Below are 22,251 nucleotides of genomic sequence, written 5' to 3'. Positions count from 1 at the left end.
GCCCTCGGCTGAGCACCTGAGCCCTGGCTGGATCCGAGTTGCCAGCGTGGTACTTTCTGGGTTTGTGGCCTAGGAAGGAAAGTTAAGACAGCTCAGAATGACACTGTCTCAGGCTGCCCCATGGTGGCCACTCTCTGCATGACACTCACAGCTCTGATGAGCTTGGCTTGGCCTCTGGACCTTGCCTCCTGCCTGCACGGATCCTGAGGTCCTCTGAGTCCTGTCAGGAAGCAGCCGCTGTGAAGCATGGGTATTTCATTGTTTCGGAGCTGAGGATTGAACCCAGGGCCTCATGCTTGCTAAGCAAGTTCTTTACCACTGAGCCTCATCTCCAGCTGTGGGCCAGGCTTTTTAGGGATGGGCTCAGTGGGTCTCTTTCCTTCAGAGGCTGGGGGCTTCCCCAGGGTGGGCACTGGTCTCCCCAGTATCTCAGGGCCCAGTCCAGTCATTGTGTCTTTTCCAGCAAACTTGGAAATCCCTGGGGGCGCTGTCTCCTGCATCACACTAAGTTGATTTTCTCTCTGTCCTCCTAGTCCAGCGGGCTTCTGGGGGTGAAGGTGGAGACCATCTGACCTGCAAGTCTGGTTGGCAGGCCTCAGGCCTGAGCTGGGAGCTGCCAGTAGGCACATCCTGAGGCCAGCCTGGAGCCTTCCTTCTCAGGCCTCCTGGAGAGCAATTGAACTCTGGTCCCCAGGACCCCCAGGCAGGGCCAGGCCACCAGAAAAACAGAGAAGTCCACCCGGAAACCCCCACAGGCCCCGCCCCCAGAGACAGGGGGCTTCACATCATGGGGCTTCCTGGGGCTCCGTGACAGCCACAGCCCGTCCCCAGGTTCCTCCCTCCTCCCACCTCCAGCCACTGCCTGAGCTGGTCTCTGCCTGAGGTCCTGTCCCTGCTGGTCCAAGTCTCGCTCATCCTTCAGCTCTGTGCCACCACCCCGGATGCTCCCCACCTGGGAAGGTCAGGGCTTTCCTGTGCTCTCGGGGGCTCTTCCCAGGCACTTCCAGGGCTGTGGTCTCTGTGCATGCTGGTCACCACGGGACCGACGGCAGCCTCCTCCATCAGAACCTTAAACTCCAGGGAGCGGGGACCTGTGTGCCGCACCCACGGGGCTGCCTCAGCACCAGACAGGACTCTGCTCGTGATGCCCAGGGAACTTCTGCTTCTTGAATGAAAGGCTGAGTCAGTCTGGGCCGGAGCCACTGTCCAGATGGGGGCCTGGGCCAGTCTGTCAACACACACCTCCCGAGCAGCTGCTACGGATGGTCCAGCCTCAGGGTCCAAACCCAGGGGCCAGGCGCCCAGCCACTCTTCCTGCTGGTCAAACTCTGTCTTTTCTAAGGGATGCCTGAGCCCCAGGAAGGCCAGCCCCTGTCCACCGCCTCAGCCTCTCCCGCTAGTCCCCCATATATCACCTGTGCCAGTCCCCTGAATGTCCCCAAACATCTCTGCCTCCAAACCTTGGTTTGGAGCTCTCCACCGTCTCTGCCTGGCAACATCCACCCCACCTTTAACATCCTGGTGCAGGATCACAGTAGCCTTGAAACCGTCCGTTTCAAGGCCTTGGCAGAAGCCACTCTCGTACTCAGAGGGAGGTAATAGCACACACACTGACCCCGAGTTATTTACATACATGGTCCCCACATGCCCCCAGGGCTGCCCGGCAGCCGCTGGTCTGATCTGGTGCTGTGGGGCTCCCACTGGTGCATGTCCCTCTGGTCAAGGCTGCAGCACCTCCCCTTCACGCTCCAGCACCCAGAGCAGCCGGGGACTCAGGGCTGATGAGCGTCCGCTGATGAACAGGAGCAAGTGGGACACACGTGGGAGGGGGGCCTCCCTGGATCCCCAAAACCATGACAGGAGAGGGGGTTGAGGTGTGAAGGGCACGGCCTGGTGGTCCTTCCCAGGAGTGACTGTGGCAAGGAGGGGACTGGGGTGAGCAGTGGACGGTCACAGGGCAGATGGGCCGTGGGCTGAGCTGGGAAGGACAGCCCGCCCCAGGGAGGACAGCACGCATCTTGGAGCTGTCTGGACTTCGTCCGCTTCAGCAGAATTCCAAGGACTGGGAAGGTGAATGTGAATGCACAAGGAAGAGCTCCCCGCCCCCCACATGGCCCAGTCTCAGGCTGGCACCTGTGGGGGAGGGGTGCTGACCAGCAGGAGCCCTGGGTTCTAGTCCCCATTCTGCCATTGATTTGCTGTGTGACCTTGCCCCGCCCCTCTCTGACAGCCAGTCTGTACAATGAGAGGACTGAGTCAGCACGGAACTGGCGGGCAGGAAGCTGGACGCTAGGGAGCCAGAGATAACAGAAGCCCCCATCCCACCTGACAGGGCCTGTGGTGAGCCAGGAACCCTGGCTAGGGTCTCTGCTCACCTTATCCTCCGATCCCTGTCTCAGACTGAAGGGGGCACAACAGGGACCCCAGGAAGCCCCTCCCCTGTGAGGTACCTGTCCTCTCTGCAGGGGTCCCGCTCTGTCCCCTCTCCCCCAGAGCTGTCAGACTGCCAGCCAGCGGGAGCCTCGGCAGCTGTGTCCAGCGTCCCGCATCATGGTGAGTCAGAGCCGTCCTCCACGCCAGATCCAGTCACTCCGAGACAGGACTAAGAAGGACACTTCTGCGTCCTCAGTCCTGGGACCCAGAGCCTGGCCACAAGCAGAGCCATCTTCCCTCCTCCACACAAGGGCAGAAACACCCCTTGCATGTCACCCGGGCATCCAGATGGGACAAGACTGTCCCTTCAGAGCTGCCTCAAGGAGGCCAGACTTGAAGGGCAGAGTGTGGGGGGCTCCTAGCACCTGTGCTGAACAGAGCAACTGCCCGTGGAGAGTGCTTGTCTCACTCACCCTGGCACAGAGTAGGTGCTTTGCACATATCCCCTGAATGGAGGAATTCAGGCTCCCGAGGGGATGTGGGAAGGTATGCGAGGTAATGAGGCTTGTGCTGCCGTCAGGACTACAGCCCTCCCCCCTCACACGAGGATACGGGAACCCAAGGATGCTCCAGTACCTTACATAACACACGTAGTATTTGCATGTGTCCTGCCGTACACCCTCCATCACATCATCTCCACATCACTGGCGATACCGGGGACAATACAAACGCTCTGGGAAGAGTTGTTAGACTGTATCTGTTACAGAATACGACAAGGAAAAAATCTGTATATAGTACAGAGGAGATTTTTGGTTTTGGATATTTTTTTCAATTTGCTGTTGTTTGAGTCCACAAAGAAGCAGAACCCATGGATTCAAAGGGCTGACTGTATTTATTTTTAGCCTTAAGTACCTACTATATGTCAGTCATTTTGTGGGCATTATCTCACTAGCCCTTAAAGCTATCCTATGAGATGTGGGTTTGTGTGTGTGTGTGTGTCGGGGGGTACTGGGAATTTAACATGAGGGTGCTGCACTACTGAGCAACATCCCAGATATATATATATATATATATATATATATATATATATATATATATATATATATATATAGTTTTACTTCTTTTTTAAAAAGAAATATTTTGGGCTGGGGATATGGCTCAAGCGGTACCGTGCTTGCCTGGCATGTACGGGGCACTGGGTTCGATCCTCAGCACCACATAAAAATTAAATAAGATGTTGTGCCCACCGAAAACTAAAAAATAAATAAATAAATATTTTGTTTTACTTGTAGGTGGACACAATACCTTTGTTTTATTTTTAAATAAAACTGAGGATCAAACTTAGGGCTCTCTAGATGAGCGCTCTACTGCTGAGCCACAACTCCAGCCCCCCAGCCCTTTATATTTCTTAATTTTTTAAAATTTATTTTTTAGTTGTATTTGGACACAATACCTTTATTTTATTTAATTTTACAGGGTGCTAAGGATTGAACCCAGGGCCTTACAAGTGCTAGGCAAGCGTTCTACCACTGAGCCACAACCCCAGCCCAATACATTTTTTGATTTTGAGACAAGGTCTCACTAAGTTGCTGAATTTGGGATCCTCCTACCTCAGGCTCTCAGATTACAGGCATGTGCCACTGTGACCACCATGAAGTGAGATTCTTTGGGGACAGTTACCAGAGATCGAACTCAGGGACACTCAACCACTAAGCCACATGCCCAACCCTATTTTGTACTTCATTTGAAGACAAGGTCTCACTTTAGTTTTTTTTAATATTTACTTTTTAGTTGTAGTTGGACACAATACCTCTACTTTATTTACTTATTTTTATGTGGTGCTGAGGATGGAACCCAGGGCTTCATGCGAGCCAGGCTAGCACTCTACCACTCAGCCCCAGCCCCAGCCCGGCACTTTAGTTGTTTAGTGCCTCACTGTTACTGAGGCTGGCTTTGGACTCACAATCCTTCTACCTCAACCTCCTGAGCCACTGGGATTACAGGCGTGCACCACCACACCCCCGCATGAAGTGAGATTTTTAACCTCCAATTAACAGGTGGAAAAAACTAAGGTTCTGGGAGATGGAGTGTCACACTCAGCTTGTGTGAGCTGAGCCCTGAATTCAGAGCCAGGTCTGCTAACACTGGTGCCAGGCACAAAACCGAGACTTTACCTGGCAGAGGGAACCCAGCCTAGAGAAAGGGAGCAAGGCCAATTCCCACTCCAATCCCAGCTCAACTGACCACTACCATGGCAGCCCAGCTTCTGCACTGCAAGAGACCCTAGTCCCACCCCAGGCCCCTGCCACCAACCTTATCCATCTTGCAGGGCTGTCTTTAGTGACCCCACTGCCTAGCCTGGAAAGCACACAAGGACAGTTCCCTGCCTGGTTTACAGGTCGGTACAGGATGGAGCCAGATGAGTATATGAAGGTGGGTGTCTCAGTCACTGAGGCGCTGATTGCCCTTTGGCTAAGAGATCTCCAATCACCTTCCCCAGGGGCCAGTGCATGTGTGTGTGTAAATGTGTGTGCAACTGTGACTGTGCACAAAGACAAGGATGTGTGAGTGGTGGGGACGTACACGTGGAGCGCGTTCTTGCGTAGGGGAGTGTGAATGAAGGTGCGCGTGATCGGATCCTACCGCCGCGGCTCCCACAGAGGCCACCCAGGGCGCAGACAGGGACCTGTGCCTCCGTGTACTCTGCCCTAGATAAGCCGGGAGAGGCGGCCCAGCCTTCTTCAGCCAGAGTCCTTGTCCAGCCGCGAGGCCACCAGTGCCCTCTCCCTGCCCTCTGCACCCCCATCCCGGCCCCGCGACCCCCAGATGAGGAGTTGGGGTGAAGAGGCGCAGGTCCTCGAAGCTAGGGGCTCGGGCGAGGCACGTGACTTCTGTGAGCCTGGGGTCTGACTCCGCGAGACGCCAGGAATGGAAAGCGTTCCTGGGCGCAGCTCCGGGAGCCTGGTCATTGTCGTTAAATGAGTGTTGTTGACTTGGAGCCCTCGCTCCGGAAGCCTCCCTGCCCCGCGCCCCTCCCCTGACCTTCAGCTGCGGACACCGGGCGGTGCGGCAGGCCGAGGGCCAGAGGTCCCCGCTCGGCGGCCCGCGGACCCGGTCCCCAGCGCGGGCGGCAGCGGCTGCAGGTGCGCGGTGGGGGCGGGGCCCCCGCGCCGCCCCCGCCTCCCGGGCCCCGCGCTCCGGCCCCCGCCCCGCGCCCCGCGGTGTCGCCGGGCCCTGGCGACAGCGGGCGCGGCGCGGGAGGCGGCGGCGCGAGGCGAGCGGGACGCAGCGGCGGCGGCAGCAGCGGGGACGACCCGGCGGGAGCGGAGGCCGAGCCTCGCGGAGCCCGCGCCCCTGTCACCCGCCCGCCGTGCCCCGGCCCCCGCCCCGCGCCAGCGCCGCGCACCCCCGGCCGCGGAGACATGAGCGCCCCGCGGCCCGACGCACCCGAGGCGCAGCGGCCCGGCCCCGAGGCCCCGTGATGGGCTCCTGCGTGTCGCGAGGTGAGGGGCGGCGGCCGGGGGTGGTGGGAGTGGGGACCCGCGCGGAGCCTGGGCCACTCGGAGGAACCTGGGACGGGGCCCGCCCTTCACGGACCAGCCGCACCCCCAGCGGACGCGGTGCCCATAGGGGACAGGATTTGGGAGGGGTGGGGACGGTGCGGAGAGAGCGCGAGGAGGTCACTGCATCCCGGCCCCGCTTCTCACCTGGCAGGTGGTGAGAAGCAGGGTCCCCAGCCACGCTTTCCTCCCAGCAGCCACACACCCCCTGCCGCTGCCTGGGAGGGGAGGCAGGCTTCTGACTCCTCTTTAGAGATTTCGGGGCACCAGGAGAACTAGCAGACCCCCTCCCTGTCCCCAGACCCAGGCCTTCTTAGCCCACCCCACCCCAGCTCCTTCCTCCCCTCCTCGGGCCCCTGTCCCTGAACCCATTGGCAGGAAGGGTTAATGGTGAGGAACAGGTTATAAAGGAGGTCCCTCCCCCACCCGCATCCCTAACTCCTGGTTCCTGCCCCCTTCCTTGGTCAGGGGACAGGAACAGAGGGCAATTGATATTCCTAGTAACCGCTGGGCCTTTCTCTGGTCTCTGCCGTGACACCCCAGCTCTCCCCAGAGTGGTGCCAGGGATCCACAGTGACCTGCCCTCATCTGGGGGCCGCCTGTCCTTGAGGGTTAGAGTCATGCATAGAGGCTAAGGGGGCAGGGTGGGCTTGGGAGCCTCCTTTCCCAACAAGCTGCTGAGCAAGATTGCAGGAAAAGGGACCAGGTGGAGCTCCCTGACCCCCAGACCCTTCACCCCACAGTGGGACCAGGGGCAGGGCTGGGAGTGGGGGTGTCTTTGGCCTTGTCTCAAGCTCTACAGGCTGAGGCCACTTTGTCTGACCCCAATCACAAGTTGTTCCGGGGCTACCACCCCACCTGTCACCCCAGTAGCTTCTTCAGGTGCTTCGGGAGGAGCTAAGCAGGCCCTGGAGGGGCCCTCAACATCTGGGGGAGGCTGAGGAAGAAGCACAGTATCCCTTCTCCACCCTCCAGACTCTGAGGGGCTCTGCTCACTAGTTCATGGGACATTCAGGAAAGTGACTCAGGACGTCTCTGGAAGGTGGGATCACAAGTGGGGGAGAGGAAGGAGCAGCTGACTGTGTGGGGCTCGATCGCCCTTCACCAGGCTGATACCACCTACACCGTGCCAGGCGCTGTAGGGAACCCCATCGAGGGACCCAGCACAGCACCTGTTCTGTGGGGCCAGCGGCCAGGAGGGAGGAAAAGCAACCATCAGAGCAGAGTTGAAGGTTCTCTAGGAGTCACAGCTCTTAGCGTCCCAGACGTCCCCACGGGATCTGACCATCTCCAGTGGGACCAGCTTGGGTGGTGGAGATTAGGGTATTTCCTCAGCGACTGTGTTTGTTCTCCACGACTCGGCCATCTCGTGCCGAGTGCCATGGACACCCAGCCACAGATGAACTCATCTGTGCGCCGAGGACCCACTGAGCAGAGCCAGGGAGGAAGAGATGCCCGTCAAGGTCAGGCTGAGGCTGAGGCCTGAGTCCCCTGACCTGCACCTGGTGCTCCCCCCACAGCACCCTCTGCCAGGGTTGTGTGAGGTCACACTGGCTGAAGTGACCTTCTGCACCCTCCCTTTTGCATCACGGATTTCCTGAGTGCCACCCCCCATCTAGTTGTATATTCCAACCTTGTCCCTCTCCTGAGGGAATGAGCCACTTAAGAGTTTTGACACATACCCAGGCAAGTTGGATAGAGGAGGGGAACTAGAGAGACAGAGGGTGACCAGTGTTCCAAAGCCACTGAATGGAGGCCACCCCCTCCAATTGTCACTAATTGGGTGCTTACAGCTAACCAGGTACTAGTCTGAAAATTTTAGGGACAAACAGCTAACCTGGGTTATATACTACCATAGTCCCCATTTTATAAATAGGAAAACTGAGGCAGAAGGCGGTTGAATGACTTGCCTAGGGCCAGGAAGCCAGGAAACAGCAAAGCCAGCTCCCTGGCACTCTGACTCCAGAGCCTCGGGGTCCTGAGTCTTGGCATTGCCCAGCTGTCCCTCGGCTCCTTGCTGGCACCTGTCCTATTCCCCTTGAGCTGCTGGCTGTGAGCCTGAGCCCCCGCATCGGGTCTCCACACTGCACCAGTTGCTAAGAACATCTTCTAAGTGCCAAGGTCAGAAGCATAGCCTCAAGTGGAGGCCAGGGACCATGAACCTTGTACTGATGGCCACAGCGAGTTTGGCTTCCTCACACAATTGGCGCTACTCAGGCCAGGCCCCACCTGAGAGAGCCATGCTGTGCAGCTGGTGGCTTCTGCCTCCCAACCTGCTAGGCTGGAGTCCCTGCCACTCCCTAGCTCTGTGATCCCAGCCAGTGTGTGTGCACCTCAGTGTTCTCATCTCTAAAATGGAAATGCAGCAGTGTCGTAGTTATGGATTGCTGGGGGCAGGGAGTGGCTTAATTCATGTAAAACACCATTGCCAGGACCTGCCACGTGGTCGGCACTCAGGAGTATTAGCTGTTACGCCCATTTTTAATTTGTCTGAGCAGCTCTGTGCGCACAGCTAGCCCAGACCTTCCCGGGTGGACTGGGGAGCCGTAGAGGCAGAGCTCTGGCCTTCCTCTGTGGGAAGGAGCAGGGCTGGCCCTAAGGACAGGGCAGAAGTGATTGGGTCCAGTTTAAGGCAACAAACGCAGTTTCCAGGAGCTTCTTTGTGTTCGTTACCTATTTTTAAGCTATCGTTTGTTGGGAGTGTCTCCTGAGCCGCGCTGAGCCTTTGCTCTCCTGACCTAGTTAGTTCTCCTTCAACCCTGGGAGGGGGAAGTGGGGCTCAGAGACGTGCAGAGCCTTACCTCGGGTCACCCAGCCAGGGCATGGAGAGACCGATTGGAACCCAGGCTGTGAGGGGCTGGGAGCTGAGTGGGGAGCCCCTGCTTTTTGCTTTCTTGTGTCCCCCCATAGACAGGTACTCGGTGCTTAAAACCAACGCTTAAAACCAACCTTCTGGAATAACTCAAATGGCTCACATTTGGCTGGGGCTCTGCCACCACTGCCATTATCAAACTGCCCATCCCGTGCCCTTGGCCCAGTAACCTTATCCCTCCTGTCCCTGTCCTCTCCCCCACACCAACTGGTCAGCCTTCTGGCCCCACCCTGGAGGTCACCAGTACACTGGGCACCAAGAGGCTGCAAGAGCAGAAATGGGAGAATGAGGATTTTCTTCTGGAAGGTCAGACATCCATTCCGTCTAAACGGAAGCACAGGCTCTAAGGGGGCCAGGCAGAGCCACCTACAATACCCACAGTCCCCAGTCCCTGTCCGGAAGGTCGTGGCATTGCTGGTGAGCAGCCTGGTACTGGGCACCGTGGGGAGAGTGAGGAGAAGGCAGAGGGGACCTTGCCCTTTAGGTGCTCAGAGTGAGAAGCGAGATAGAGCCTTGGCTTTGGAGTAGTGAAATGGGGGAGGCAGGACACACACACACACTCACACACTCACACTCTCACACACGCACACACACTCACACACACTCACACACACACACAGTGGCGTGAGGCCACTCCCTGGAGATCAGCCCTGCTTAGTGGCTGGAGAATGTGCTTTGGAGTTTCAGACTGGCCTAGGTTTGAGCCCAGCTCTGCCACTTGCCATCTGGTGAACTTGCATTAAGGCTTCTCCGAGCCTCAGTTTCCCCATCTGTGCAGTGGGCATGGTGGTGCCTGCTTTGTAGCATAGTTGTGAAGATTCAATGAGAGGTGACAGGGGAAGGCCTAGGACAGCACTTGGCGCAGTCGGCATGTGATCCACAGTGACCCGCTGCCAGACCTGGCCCTTTAGGGCTGCCCGTGAGGGAGGCACCTGATACAGGAGGCCCAGCTGCCCGGAGGAGGTGAGGCTGGAGCAGGGCGTCCCCGAGGCTGGTGCCAGCTGGTAGGGAAAGTGGGAAGGAGCCGGGCGTATGCGAGTCCTTGGTAGGAAGTGGAGAGGGACCCCCCTGAGTGTCTCGGAGCTGAGCTGTCGTCATGGCTCAGGTGACTGGTAAACAAATGTCCCAGGGAGCAGAGGACACTCAGTCCACTTGAGACCCAGCATCTGCTAAGCTCCGCGACCTGCTCCCTGGGCAGGCGGTGACTCACCAGGCAGAGGCCAGGGACCCCGGGGCAAGTTCCACCCTGGGGTAGGACTAGACAAGTGGCTCATGGTCCAGGAGAAACCGAGGGACAGGGATGGGGCAGCTGCCTCGAGAGAGCGCTTGCCGCAGCAGGGGCTCGGCCGCAGCCCCTGGGCCCACGTCTCGTCCCACAGATGAGAAGCCCAGGTGCCCGGGGGCAGCATGTGCCCAGCCCAGGGGCTGGCAGGGAGAGCGGGCAGCCCCTGAGAGCAGTGCCTCTGCCCCCCTTCTCCCAGAGCTGAGGACAGAGCTGCCCGTCACAGCTGGTGGCACGCGCCCGCGGGGGGGGGGGGGGGGGCTGGAGGCGTGGCCTAGTGCATTTGGCCACAGGTGCCCTGAGGAGCCTGGAGGAGGGCCGGTGGCAGGCTGGGGAGTGGCAGCGTGGCTTTGGGCCCAGGTTGCTGTTCGAGCCCTCGCTGGGCTTCTGGGAAAGAGCAGGGCTGAGCATGGCACCCTGTGCCCTCCCGAGTGCAGAGCCCTGGGAGACTCTGGGAGCAGATGGCAACCAAGGTGACTAATAGGCTGGGACGCAGAGCCCCAGAGACCAGCTGCGGGCACTGGGTGACTCTGAGGAAGATGCCCGAGGGGTTGGGGCTGTGCTGCAAACTCCCCCAGGGAACAAGCAGAGAAGGCCAGTACCGGAGCATTGCAGCAAGAGGGGTTTAGGTTAAACATCAGGATGAACTGTCCAGGTGGTGAGACTGGAAATCTGATAGAGGACCCCAAGTAGGAAGGCCGGAAGCATCCTGGCTAAGTCGAGGGGAAGCTCTGGTTGAGGACAGAGGGATGGAGGAGGCATCTGGATGAGGGGGCTCTCCTTGAAGGATCAAGATGGCCCTCCATGTTGCTGAGGCAACCAGAGGCCTCTCATTCCTGTGGTGGGGGGAGGTGTGGGAGGAAGCAGATCCTAACGGGGCCTCAGACCTGGATGACCCCCAGAGCTCCCTGGGGAAGGGAGGTAGTCACAAAAGCAGGAGCCAGCGTCCCTCGGGCTGCCCCAGCCCCCACCCCACATGAAACTCTGTGTTTTTCCAGTTGCTAGTGGCGGTGACGTGGCCCGGTCCCAGCTGGGCTAAGAGCAGCCTGTGATTTCACCCTAGGCTGCTTCATTACCTGACGTCTCCATGGCAACCAGCCGTGACATCACGGGCCAAAGTCCTCTGGGGGAGAAAGTGACTTTTGCAGAGGCACCTGCCCCCCAGCTGAGGTGGGGGCAGGCAGGCTGGGGAGCTGGGAGCCGGAATCCCAAGGCCACCACCAACCATGGCACAGGCATGACCTTGTTCGAGTCATGTTTCTGCCAGGCCCAGCATCACCCCCAACCTGCTCTGAGCTGGCTCCCCTCTCCGCCAGCTGCACCCCTGCTCCGCAGCTAGAGGACTTACGGACAGCTTCAGGGGACAGCCAGGGGCCCTAGACATATCCCAGCACTCTCGAAGTTCCCAGGGACAGCCCGTAGCTGGGGCCACCCTGACCACAGCCTGGCAGAACCCCAACTTGCAATAACACGCAGCGTCTCTGCACCCTTACATGTGGCTGATTTCAGACTTCTGACTCATCAGAATAACTATTTTGCTTTTTTTTTTTTTTGTACCAGGGATTGAACCCAGGGGGGCTCAGCCACTAAACCACATCCCAGCCCTTTTTTGTATTTTATTTAGAGACAGGGTCTCACTGAGTTGCTGAGTGCCTTGCTGATCTCCTGAGGCTGGCTTTGAACTCTCAATCCTCCTGCCTCAGCCTCCCAAATTGCTGGGATTATAGGCATGTGCCACCACACCCAGCTGTATTTTGCATTTTGACCCAGGGTGCCCACCATGAAAATTCTCGCTACATGAGTGTGCAGACACATACACGTATCCGTGTGATTCAAACAAAAACTTCAAGAAATAAGACTTAAGCCATCTCTGCCCTTGGCTCTGTTAATCTCTGCTCTATTCAATTCTGCTGTATTTGTTTTAAAAATAGACCTAGTTTTCTGGGCGCGGTGGCTGTAATCCTGTAATCCCCGCAGCTCGGGAGGCTGAGGCAGGAGGATCGTAAGTTCAAGGTCAGCCTGGACAATTTAGCAACAATGTCTCAAAATAAAAATATTTAAAAAAAAATTAAAAAGGGCTGGGGATGTTGCTCAGTGGCAGATCATCCCTGGGTCCAATCCCCGGGACTGGAAAAAAAATATTATATATATATATATATATATATATATATATAAAATCAGTGACGTGCATGACCTACTGAAGGATGCCTGCCTGCCCTCCAGAACATTATCTTTGTAGAGATGGAGACTCTGAAGCCCATCTAGCTCAGGGTCACACAGTCAGGACTGGGGACAAAGAGCAAGCTGAGCTGGGTGCTGCAGTGAGCAGGCACATGGCTCAGCCCACAGGATCCTGTGTATCCTCCCTGCCTTGACCTCCTTATGCCTCAGTCATGGGAAGTGGAGGCAGTTAGCCATGACCCTACCCTACCTTCCCTTTTCCGAGCCCCAGCCCCTGCCGGCCTCTCTCCGGCCTCTCCCCAGCCTCTTGGTGGCCCTTCACAGCCCTGGGCTGGTCTCGGCACCCGCTAGTCCCCTCTGCGTACTAAACCAGTGCAGCATGGGTGAAAGCAGGTGTCACTTCTGTGCTCACCTCCACCGCCCCCCCCCCCCACCGCCAGGGCCGGCCACACTCTCTCCTCTGGGATCCCTTCCTCCACTAACACGCTGGGGTCTGGCCCGAGGGATTGGAGACCAGGACGTCTGGGTTGACCGGGGCTCTAGTGGTCTCTCTTGAGGAACGCTGGCTGGCTGTCGAGGCCCTGCGTGGCAGGCATCCAAATATTCCTGCCTTCCTCCTGGAAGTAGATATTTATTGAGTACCTGTTGTATGCCGGGCCCTATGGCAGGTGCTGAGGCTGTCATGGTGAATGAGATGGACAGAGTCCAGAGGAGCAAGACAGGCTGAAGGGATGGAAGGGCAGGTGTCGTGTCCAATAAGATGGTTTTGGCGGGGGATATTACTGAGGTCACAGCTTTTGAGCAAAGACCCAGATGGAACAAGAGAGTGAACCTGCGATCATCTGGGAGGAGAGTTCCAGATGGAGGGAGGGAAGAGCCAGTGCAAAGGCCCTGAGGCAGCAGCGTGCTGGGCCTGTCTCAGGAAAATGCAGGATCGTCAGCAGAATGGTCAGCGTGGCCAGAGTGGAGAAGGGAGGGCAGTGGGAGACGAGGTGGGACAGGGTCCTCCAGGTTGCATGGGTGATTTCTTCAGGAGACATTGGAAGCAGGGACTTCCTCTCCACAGGGCCCTGTCGTAACAGATCTGCTCTGGTTAGACCTCCTTCATTCCCACCAACTCCCCCATCCTCCTAGTCTCCAGCCTCTAGTCTCTTGGCCTGGGGTCCCCTGCACTGCAAGCAGCCCCCTTAGGGGATTCCAGCGAGACCCAGACATGGTATCTTCCTTGTTGTCTCCTGACCCTTGAAAAACTCCCAGTCCTGGCCATGCTGGGGAGGGAGGGCCTCTGGCTGCTCCCCTGCCTGCCCTGCCCCAGCCTCTGGTGGTCAGACATCTAGTGGGGGGTCTCCTCTGCAGGCATCTCACATTTCTGAGTGATTGTCTGGGACCCCCTCTTCTGGTACGTGGGTGAAATGGGCAGTCAGGTTTGGAGGAGGGGTGAGTGGCTGGGGCAGCAGAGTCTGCTGGCCCCTCAGAGGGAGGCTGTCCTCAAAACACGGGGTCCCCAGGGCCTCTCTGTGTCCAGTTTGGGATGCTAATAGACAGTTCCTGAAGGACAAGAACAGGCTCCCTCGACTGCCCACTTTACAGATAAGGAAGCAGAAACCAGGGAGGTAAAGTCACGGGGTAGTCCCATCAGTAGCGAAAGGAAGGTTGGGTTGACAGATGTTTGGGGCAATTCCTCAGAAGGTGACCCGGACGTGAGAATTTGGGTGCCCCTGATATATGAAGGGCGGGAGCAGGAGGGCGTGGTGTCCGGCCGTCCTGCAGGGGGCGCTGGAGAGTCAGTAAAGTGGAATTTCCCATCCCAGAGGAAGGAGCTGGGGTCCTGCCACTGATAGTCAATGGCTGAGGCCACACAGGAGTTGTCATGTGCTGCAGCAAGATCTTTGGATCAAAGACAGATGGCATATATATTGGTGGTCCCAGAAGATGATAACAAAGCTGAAAAATTCCTATCACCTTGTGATATCAGAACATCATCCATCTTGGCCCAACGCATTGCCCCTGTGTGAGTGGGCGTGTGAACTAACGGATACATAGTAGCAATACAATAACTATGTGTAGCACATAATACTTCTTCTTCTTTTTTTTTGAGTTATAGATGGACACAATATCTGTATTTTATTGATTTATTTTTATGTGGTGCCAAGGATCCAACCCAGTGCCTCAAGCATGTGAGGGGAGTGCTCTACCACTGAGCTACAGCCCCAGCCCAGCACATAATACTTGATAATGATAATAAATGATGCTGTCACTCTCTTACGTATGTACTAGACTAACTTTTTATCTTTGGGGGGAGAATCGAGCCCAGGACTTGGCCCTCTACTGCTGAGCTCCACCCCCAGCCCATATCCGTGTTTCAGAGTGTACTCTACTTTTTCTTTTCTTCTTTTTTAAATGGTGCTGGGGATGGAACCCAGGACTCTGCTCAGCTGGGCAGCCCTGTCTCCCTGCACATCCAGCCCAGCAGACGCCTGCTTGTTAAAGGAGAGTCAACTGGTCCTTTGGTCCATCCAGAAGATGGCAGCTCTTTGCATGTTAGTCCCTGAGGACCCCTTAGTGGGATAAGATGATCCTGACCCTGGGCTCACGTGTATGTTTGTGTCTTAGGCTTGTTTTGTGTAATTACAGTGCTGGGGATAAAACCCAGGACCTAAGCATGCTAAACACACAGTCTACCACTGGGTTGCTCCCCCAGCCTTGTGTCTTGGTTTTTAAGAAAAGTTTTTAAAACTACAATGATAAATTTTAAAATAGAAGAAAACTTATAGAATAAGAACATAAAAACCACACACACACACACACACACACACACACACATTTTGCAGTGCTAGGGATTGAACCCAGGGTCGTGCACATGCTAGGCAAGGGTTCTACCACAGAGCTTCATCCCAAGCCCTTTTTTATTGTTTTATTTTGAGACTGGGTCTCACTAACTTGCTGAGGCTGGTCTGGAACTTGCCATCCTCCTTCCTCCTGAGTGGCTAAGTGTGCTCGGGACATAAAGGCTACACAGTAGTGCACAGTAGCATCCTTGACCTTCACGAGCACTTCCTGACTCCAGGCAGCTGCCCGTCCTGCAAGCCCCACCCATGGCGAGTGGCAACGCAGGTGCACAGTTTTTACCTTTTACCCTGTATTCTTGCCGCACCTTTTCTGTGCTTAGATATGTTTAGGTAGAGGACACTTGGCACTGTGTCACTGTTGCTTACAGCGTTAGGTACACTAACACACCGTGCAGGTGTGCACCTAGAGTGTTGGCCACACCACTTATGGGGGTGTGTAGCTGCACCACTGAGGTTGGTGCAAGTACACTAATGTGTCCACAGGACGACAAAATCACTTAGCAACACTTTTCTCAGAACACCACTAGCCCAAGGGCAGCCTTCCCAGAGAGCCAGAGAAAGTGCCCACTGGGAGAAAAGTGCATGGGGACAAGGGGGCACAGAGGAGGAAGGGACCCAGAGACACCAGGTAGGACATCCACATTGTCCCCAACCCCAGTGACCTGCCTGGCCTGGGCTGTAACTTCCCTGTGCTTCTGGGTGGAGGGAGGACTGAGTCTTCCCAGAAGCCACAGTGAGGATGAGGATGGATGAATCTGGAACACACTGGCCAGAGAACCCAGAGGACTTCACAATGACTGGGTGATGTGGAGGGAGGAAAGGCAGGACAGAAAATCCCTCAGAAGGTTGGAAATTCAGACCAGAGCCCAAAGGAGGAGTTGGAGCTGGGACATGAGTATAGGCATCGTTAGGAGTGGTTTTTCTACTTCTGTGAAGAATGTTATTGGTATTTTAATAGAATTGAATGTGTAGATTGCTTTGGGGAGTATGGACATTTTAACCATATTAATGCTTTCAATCCATGAACGTGGGATGTCTTTCCACTTGTTGTGTGTGTCCTCTTTGATGTTTTTCCACCAGTTTCTTGTAATTTCCATTGCAGAGATCATTCACTTCTTGCTTAAATTTATTCTTGGGTATTTTATTTATTATTTTTGCAGCTGCTGTGAATGAGATGATTTCTTTCTCAGCAATTCTGTTATTGGTGTATAAAAAAGCTACTAATTTTTATGTGTGGATTTTGCATCCTGCAGCCTTACTGAGTTTGTTTATCATTTCAATCAATTTTTTTTCGGTAGAGTTTTTAGATTTTTCTCTGTATGAAATCATGCCATCTGCGAGCAGAGATAATTTGACTTCCTCCTTTCCTACTGAGATGCCCTTTATTTCTTGCTTCTGCCTGATTTATTGCTCTATCTAGGGCTGTGCTTTTCTAAGTGTCTCCTTCTTATTTCCAGATCTGTTCACAAGTGCCCACAAAGACTGCCCCATGCCCCAGGGCACGGAGCCCGGGAACCCAGACCTGCCCTCCAGCCACCCACCCACCATTGTTCCAGACCATGTCACTGGCAAGGTAAGCGGTCACTCATCATCCCCCCATCTGCCTGCTCCCTGGCTCCTAGACTGACCCCCTACAGATCCCCACAGAGAGCGAAAACCATTCCAAGCTCCTTCCTTCCCTGCCCAACTCAGCTTCTTCCTGTGGCACTGGGCCCCTGCCCCTGAGGTTTGTTGTTCAGCCCAGGGAGGGTCTGGATTGACCTGGGCATCCAGAGACCGGGCCAGCCCTCTTTAGAAAAAACAACCTAAGGTCCTCCCACCCAGATTAACTCAGCCTTGCAGACAGCAGGGCCGCTACCTGCCTGTGACCCCTTCACAACCTGTACCACCTCTCAAGAATACAAGAGTGGAATTCTCAGTGCAGGTAGATGAGGAAGATGTGGTTAGGGAACCCAGTTCTGGTGCATAGTTTCCACCCCGCCCCCCAGATTGTGGCCTGAACTCCCAGTGGACACAGCTGTTTTTTTTCTTGAGCACCTACTGCATGAAGAGCACAGTGCTGGGCACTTAGTGTCATGTCACTTATGCTTCACCACAACCTTGGGGGTGAATTTAGACTGCCACCTTCCACAGAAGAACAGAGGTTCTGAAGGTCAGGTCCCTAGTCCTCAGACACCCGGCTAGAAACGACAAAGTGGAGATCCACACCTGGGTCTGATCTATGGCCTATACCCGCCCCCTCTCCTCCCAGTGCCACTGTGGCTCTCCTCCTCTCTCTGCTGCCAGGTGACACCAGGGCATGATCCATGAGTGCAGACTCCACCTCATGGAGCACCAGAGGCCGACCCACACCCCCCCTGGGGAGCCAGGGCTCGGCCATCTGCTGGCAGGGTGTGCTGGGCCCTGCCTGACCCTCTTTCTCCTCTTGCTGTAGGACAAACAGATGGATTTCTGTTGGGATCCTTGGCAGGTCAGTGCACTTGCTGTCCCCAGTTTAGCCAGCCACAGCTGACACCGTCTGCACCTGCTGTGCCCAGCCCAGGCCCACATCCTGCCAGCCCTGGGTGGGGGGATAGGACCTCCCTGGCTGTACCTGCCCTCTCCCGGCCCACCACCCAAGGGCCTGGGGTGGGCTGCATGACGCGGTGGTGTGGGGACACCCTCTGGCGGCCTGCCCTCCTGCTGACTCCTCCCTGCTTCCTCCAGAGGTGCTTCCAGACTACCAACGGCTACCTGTCCGACTCCAGGGCCTGCTCCGGCAACTACGGCGTGGCGGCCCTGGCCACCTCGTCCCTTGTGGGTAGGTTCCAGCCGCCTGCTCCTGCCCTTGGAGCTGGTGTGCTCCACCTCGTACGTGAACTTGGGAAGGCAAAGCTGAACTGCCGCTGGAGGACGGCGGCCCTTTGGATTCCTTGTTTTCCAAGCGCCGGGCTCCATGCTGGGCTCCGGGTGACCGGAGGGTTCCTGCTGCCAGGGGTTGAGTTGTTGGCTTCTGAAGATGCTCGAGGTTGGCCCAGATTTGGGGGATGTCTGTCTGGTGTGGTCTCCCTGCCTCTGTGCCACCTGCGTCTAGCGGAGCCTGGAACAGGATCCTGCGCTGAGGGGTCACCCTCCAGCCCGAAGGAGTGTGGGAGGCGGCCGGGGCTGCGGGGGCTGCTCAGCCTGGATGCGGTCCTGGGAGTCTCCTGCCAGCCCCCAGGGAGCTTGCAGCACCAAGTGCCCCTCAGAATTGGCAGCATTTGAGGCAAGGGGGCTGGCTGTATGTCCCCCACTGGCCAGTCCTGCGTGGCCCTGGGAGGACTCTGCCACCTCGCGGCCTCTCAGGTGGGGCAGCCCCAAGCCTCGGCGGCTCTCCAGAGAGGGAGCGGGTGTGAACCAAGACAGCGCACCGGAGGCACTGGGGTGGGCACGCAGCCTGGGGAGGGCGGGCTGCGCTGCTCCGGGTGGCACTGACCAGCCTTCCGGGCCAGCCCACCTGTCAGCCAGCTTCGCGCCCCCCACGCCTCAGGCCCCCCTTGCATGAGATCCCTCACAGCTCCCCGGAGCACGCTGCTGCCCACGCTCCCTGGAAACAGCTTCCCCTGGTACCTGTGAACCCCACTCCTCCAAACCCCTGACTGCCAGCACCCCGCCACCTGGGGATTCAGCTCTCCCGCTCTGCCCCACCTGGGCCTTTCCTGCCGCCCCAGGTCCCCATTTGCTTTGTGGCCACCTCTGTGGCTTCAGGAACACTGTGAACCCCAGGTCTGTGTTCTCGGCCGCGGGTCACGGAGACGCAGAGCCACCCCGCCAGCCCTGCCCCTCCGTCCACGCCTGAGAACCCCCTCCTCCCACCATTCCAGTGGCCTTTACTTTTTCTGGGTCCCTGCAGTGACCCCCCGTGGTGCCCTTGCCTTCACCCTTGAATCCTGATCCTCCAATCAGGAAGCTGGTCCTAAATAGCAGGGCCAACCGGTCCCTCTCCTGCTGCGGCCCCCGCTGCTGTGAGGACACCTGAGCCTCAGCCTGGCTCTCTAGGCCCAGCCTGGCCCCTGGAGGCTCCCATCTCCTGCTGTCCTAGTCCTGCGGTCATCCCCGGGTCTCCCCGTGGGGCTGGAATCACACCAGGCGCTTCCCGCCTCTCATCTCTGAAATAGCCCCAGCCTCGCCTCCACCTGCCCGGTCCCAACCTGCCTCCAAACTCCGGGCCATTCCTCCAGGAAGCCCTCCCTGCTCAACCACCCAGGCCTCACTGTCAGCAGAGCTGAGAGCAGAATGCTCCCAGGAACTGTCCCTGGGTGGGCGGGGCGGGGGGACCCTGGGTAAGAAAGGAAGTGAGGTGGTGGCCACCTAAGAAAGAAGCGCTCAGTGGCCCACATGTTCACTGGGAGGAGGACATTGGGGGGCAGGCATGTGAGTGGGTGGGGTCATGTGAGGTGGGGCCCAGCTTGGGAGGGCACAGGGCAGGCATGGGGCAGTGAGTGAGGCATGGGCTGGGCATGGGGAAGGCACAGGTGCAGCCACTGGGTTCTGTCTGGCATCGGGCTCGGGGGATGTGTGGCTGTGGGGTCCAGACCCTGGGGTGGGCCGAGGGTATTGGGAGTCCGGAGCTGGGCCTTGTGGGACAGCCATTGATTGCCCTCAATGACCCAGGGGTGGTGCAGAGCATCAAGGACCACATCACCAAGCCCACGGCCATGGCACGGGGCCGCGTGGCCCACCTCATCGAGTGGAAGGGCTGGAGTGCCCAGCAGTCGGGCTGGGAGCTGTCCCCAGCTGAGGACGAGCATTACTGCTGCCTCCCGGATGAGCTGCGAGAGGCTCGATTTGCTGCAGGTCAGCAGGGGGCAGGGAGGAGACAGAGGTCACCACCAGGTGGCCACTGTCTGGGCAGGGAAAGTAGAGGCCTGGGGTGGGCAGGGCATGAAGTGGGCGTCCTTGGTCCCCTGGGCACGGCTGGCCAGCTCATAGGCCCGCTCTGGCTGGGAGGACCTGCCCACCCCGCCTGCGCCCCCAGTGAGCCGGCCTCACTGTCCCCCAGGCGTTGCTGAGCAGTTTGCCATCACCGAGGCCACTCTGAGCGCCTGGTCTTCGCTGGACGATGAGGAGCTGCACCCCGACAGCAGCCCCCAGGACGCTGTCCAGCTCCAGGGTACAGCCCGCGGGGGCCGGGTGGGGAGGGAGGAGCAGAGCACAGGCCGTCCCCTGCCCTGGCACCAGCTGCAACGTGCGTGGCCTCCCCTTCCTCCCCTCAGCCTCGGTTTGTGCTATAGAATGGGACAGGGGGTCCTCGCTCTGCATTGGCCACGGCGTGCCCCGAGCAGAGGGACAGCCACTGCGATGTAAGAATCAGGCGTCTGCCACACTAGGCACTTCCTTAGTCTCCACCGCAGCCCTGGGGAGCAAATCCCATTGTCCCCACCCCAGAATAAGGAGACCGAGGCGCTACGAGGTCCAGAGGCTCACCCGAGGGTCACAGCTGGGAGTGTCCGAGCCAGGATCTGGAGCCGACCCCCAGGCACCCCCAAACACCTTTCTAGAACTTCGAGCGACTAGGGAGGGGGTCAGCGAACCTGGGTCCTGCATTAAGTCACCTCATCTGATCCTCCCTCTGACCCGGAGGGGAGCACTGGTTGTCCCAGCAAGCAGGGGACGCAGGCCTCAGCCGCCCCACACCCGTTTGGTTTTCCAGACCTGGAGAGCATCTACCTGCAGGACAGCCTTCTGAGCGTTCCCTCGCAGGACGACAGTCTTCTGGCCTTCTCTTCCCCCGGCCTCTCCACGGATGGCTGCCCCTCGCCCCAAGAGCCCCCCGTCACAGCTGCCAGTCCACCGTCCCCCAGCTCTGAACAGCAGTGTCAACAGCAGCTCTTGGGGTGCCTGGGGCCCGAGGGCGGGGCCCACCTGCAGGGCTCCCTGCCCTCGGTGAACAGCGGCTCCCTCTCTGAGGAGGACGAGGTGTTCTACAACTGAGGCTGACCCCTCTGCTCCAGCGTCTGCTCAGACCTCCACCTTGCCTGGCGGGCAGCCCAGGATCGCCGGGACCGTGGGGTCCGAGCTGGGCATCTCCTGACCCTCAGGGCAGGCCCGGGAGGTGCAGCAGGGATGAGGCCAGCACTCCTGTGGACCACTCTGTGCCTCTGCGGACCTGCCCAGCAGTGGAAGCCATGGTCTCCCTCTGTCTTCTGAACTTGGTCAGGTGGGCACCTTCCCTGCAGGCCTTCTGCCCTCAGTGAGCTCCAGGACTCTCAGCAGATGCCAGGGCAGCTGGCCCCAGGGAGACCACCATGAGAGGAACTACACGACCATATGGAGCCTGGGACCCCACCTGGAGCCTGGCTCAGCTCCTCCCTACTCCCTCTGTGCATCTCCCCCTGTCAAAGATGGGGTGGTCTCTACTGGTAGCTCAGCGCCCACTCCTCCGCTGTCTCCGGAGGGTCTGTTCCTTGCCCTCTGAGCCTGCTTCCTTGGTGTCCCCCCCGCCCCCGCCCCATCTCCCTCAACGTTCTCTGGTGACATTAAAGTGGTGGATTCACCCTGGATGAGCTTGGCTTGGTCTCTGCTCCTGTCGGCATGTCCTTGGGCCCTGTCTAGAGGAAGTAGGGAAGGAAACGTACCGCTGGTTGACCAGCAGCCTTCCACATGGGAGAGGCCCCGTGCAGGATGCCCCAGGCTCATGGACTCCCCAAGGACAAACCTAGGGGACCCCACTTGATCAGCCATGGCTCAGCCAAGGAAACTAGGGCTGGAGTGACAGTAATTGTGCAGAGTCCTGTTTATTCATGAGAACAAGCATCATAGGACCTGGGCGGGGGGGGCTCTCTCCCCAGCATCTCTCTGCTGGGGAGTGGGGCACGAGGAGAAGACCAGGGATCCAGGCCTGCAAAATCCAGGTGGCCATCAGCAGCCTCAAGGGCTCACTCTGGGCTAGCACAGGGGAGCCAAGGGGCCAGCCCCGGGAGCAGGATGGATGGCCGCTCAGGAGCACCTCTATTTTTCTCAGGAGCTTCTGGTTGGGAACAGACAACCCCCAGAAAGCACAGGTGCCATCCCTTCATTCCTGAGCTTCATGACTACTCGCTGGGCACCCTGTGCCCCTCACGCTCGCAGCCCCATCCAGGGTGGGGTTTGTCCTTCAAGCAATAACTGCTGTTG

At 57.9% G+C, this 22,251-nt stretch overlaps 1 protein-coding gene across 4 annotated transcripts; it reads left to right on the top strand.

Annotated features, from left to right (window-relative positions):
• Positions 1-5,077: 5,077 nt before the first annotated feature.
• On the top strand, positions 5,078-21,636 carry Fam131c (family with sequence similarity 131 member C). Of its 4 annotated transcripts, none has more exons than XM_071617388.1 (8): positions 5,078-5,253; positions 16,575-16,690; positions 17,552-17,587; positions 17,824-17,917; positions 19,750-19,932; positions 20,138-20,248; positions 20,352-20,438; positions 20,789-21,636. In XM_071617388.1, exons 2-8 carry the CDS (start codon positions 16,607-16,609, stop codon positions 21,067-21,069), a joined length of 876 nt encoding a protein of 291 aa, XP_071473489.1. In that variant the 5' UTR covers positions 5,078-5,253; positions 16,575-16,606; the 3' UTR covers positions 21,070-21,636. The 4 variants fall into 4 exon arrangements, with proteins under 4 accessions (XP_071473489.1, XP_071473491.1, XP_027807756.1 ...); XM_071617390.1 differs by lacking the exon at positions 5,078-5,253 and adding an exon at positions 5,260-5,516; XM_071617389.1 differs by lacking the exon at positions 5,078-5,253 and adding an exon at positions 12,808-14,808.
• The last annotated feature ends 615 nt before the right edge of the window (positions 21,637-22,251 follow it).

The sequence above is a fragment of the Marmota flaviventris genome, chromosome 10 (assembly GCF_047511675.1).
Source record: "Marmota flaviventris isolate mMarFla1 chromosome 10, mMarFla1.hap1, whole genome shotgun sequence".
In the NCBI taxonomy this organism is placed as follows: Eukaryota; Metazoa; Chordata; class Mammalia; order Rodentia; family Sciuridae; genus Marmota; species Marmota flaviventris.
This window is presented reverse-complemented; position numbering and strand designations above follow the sequence as displayed.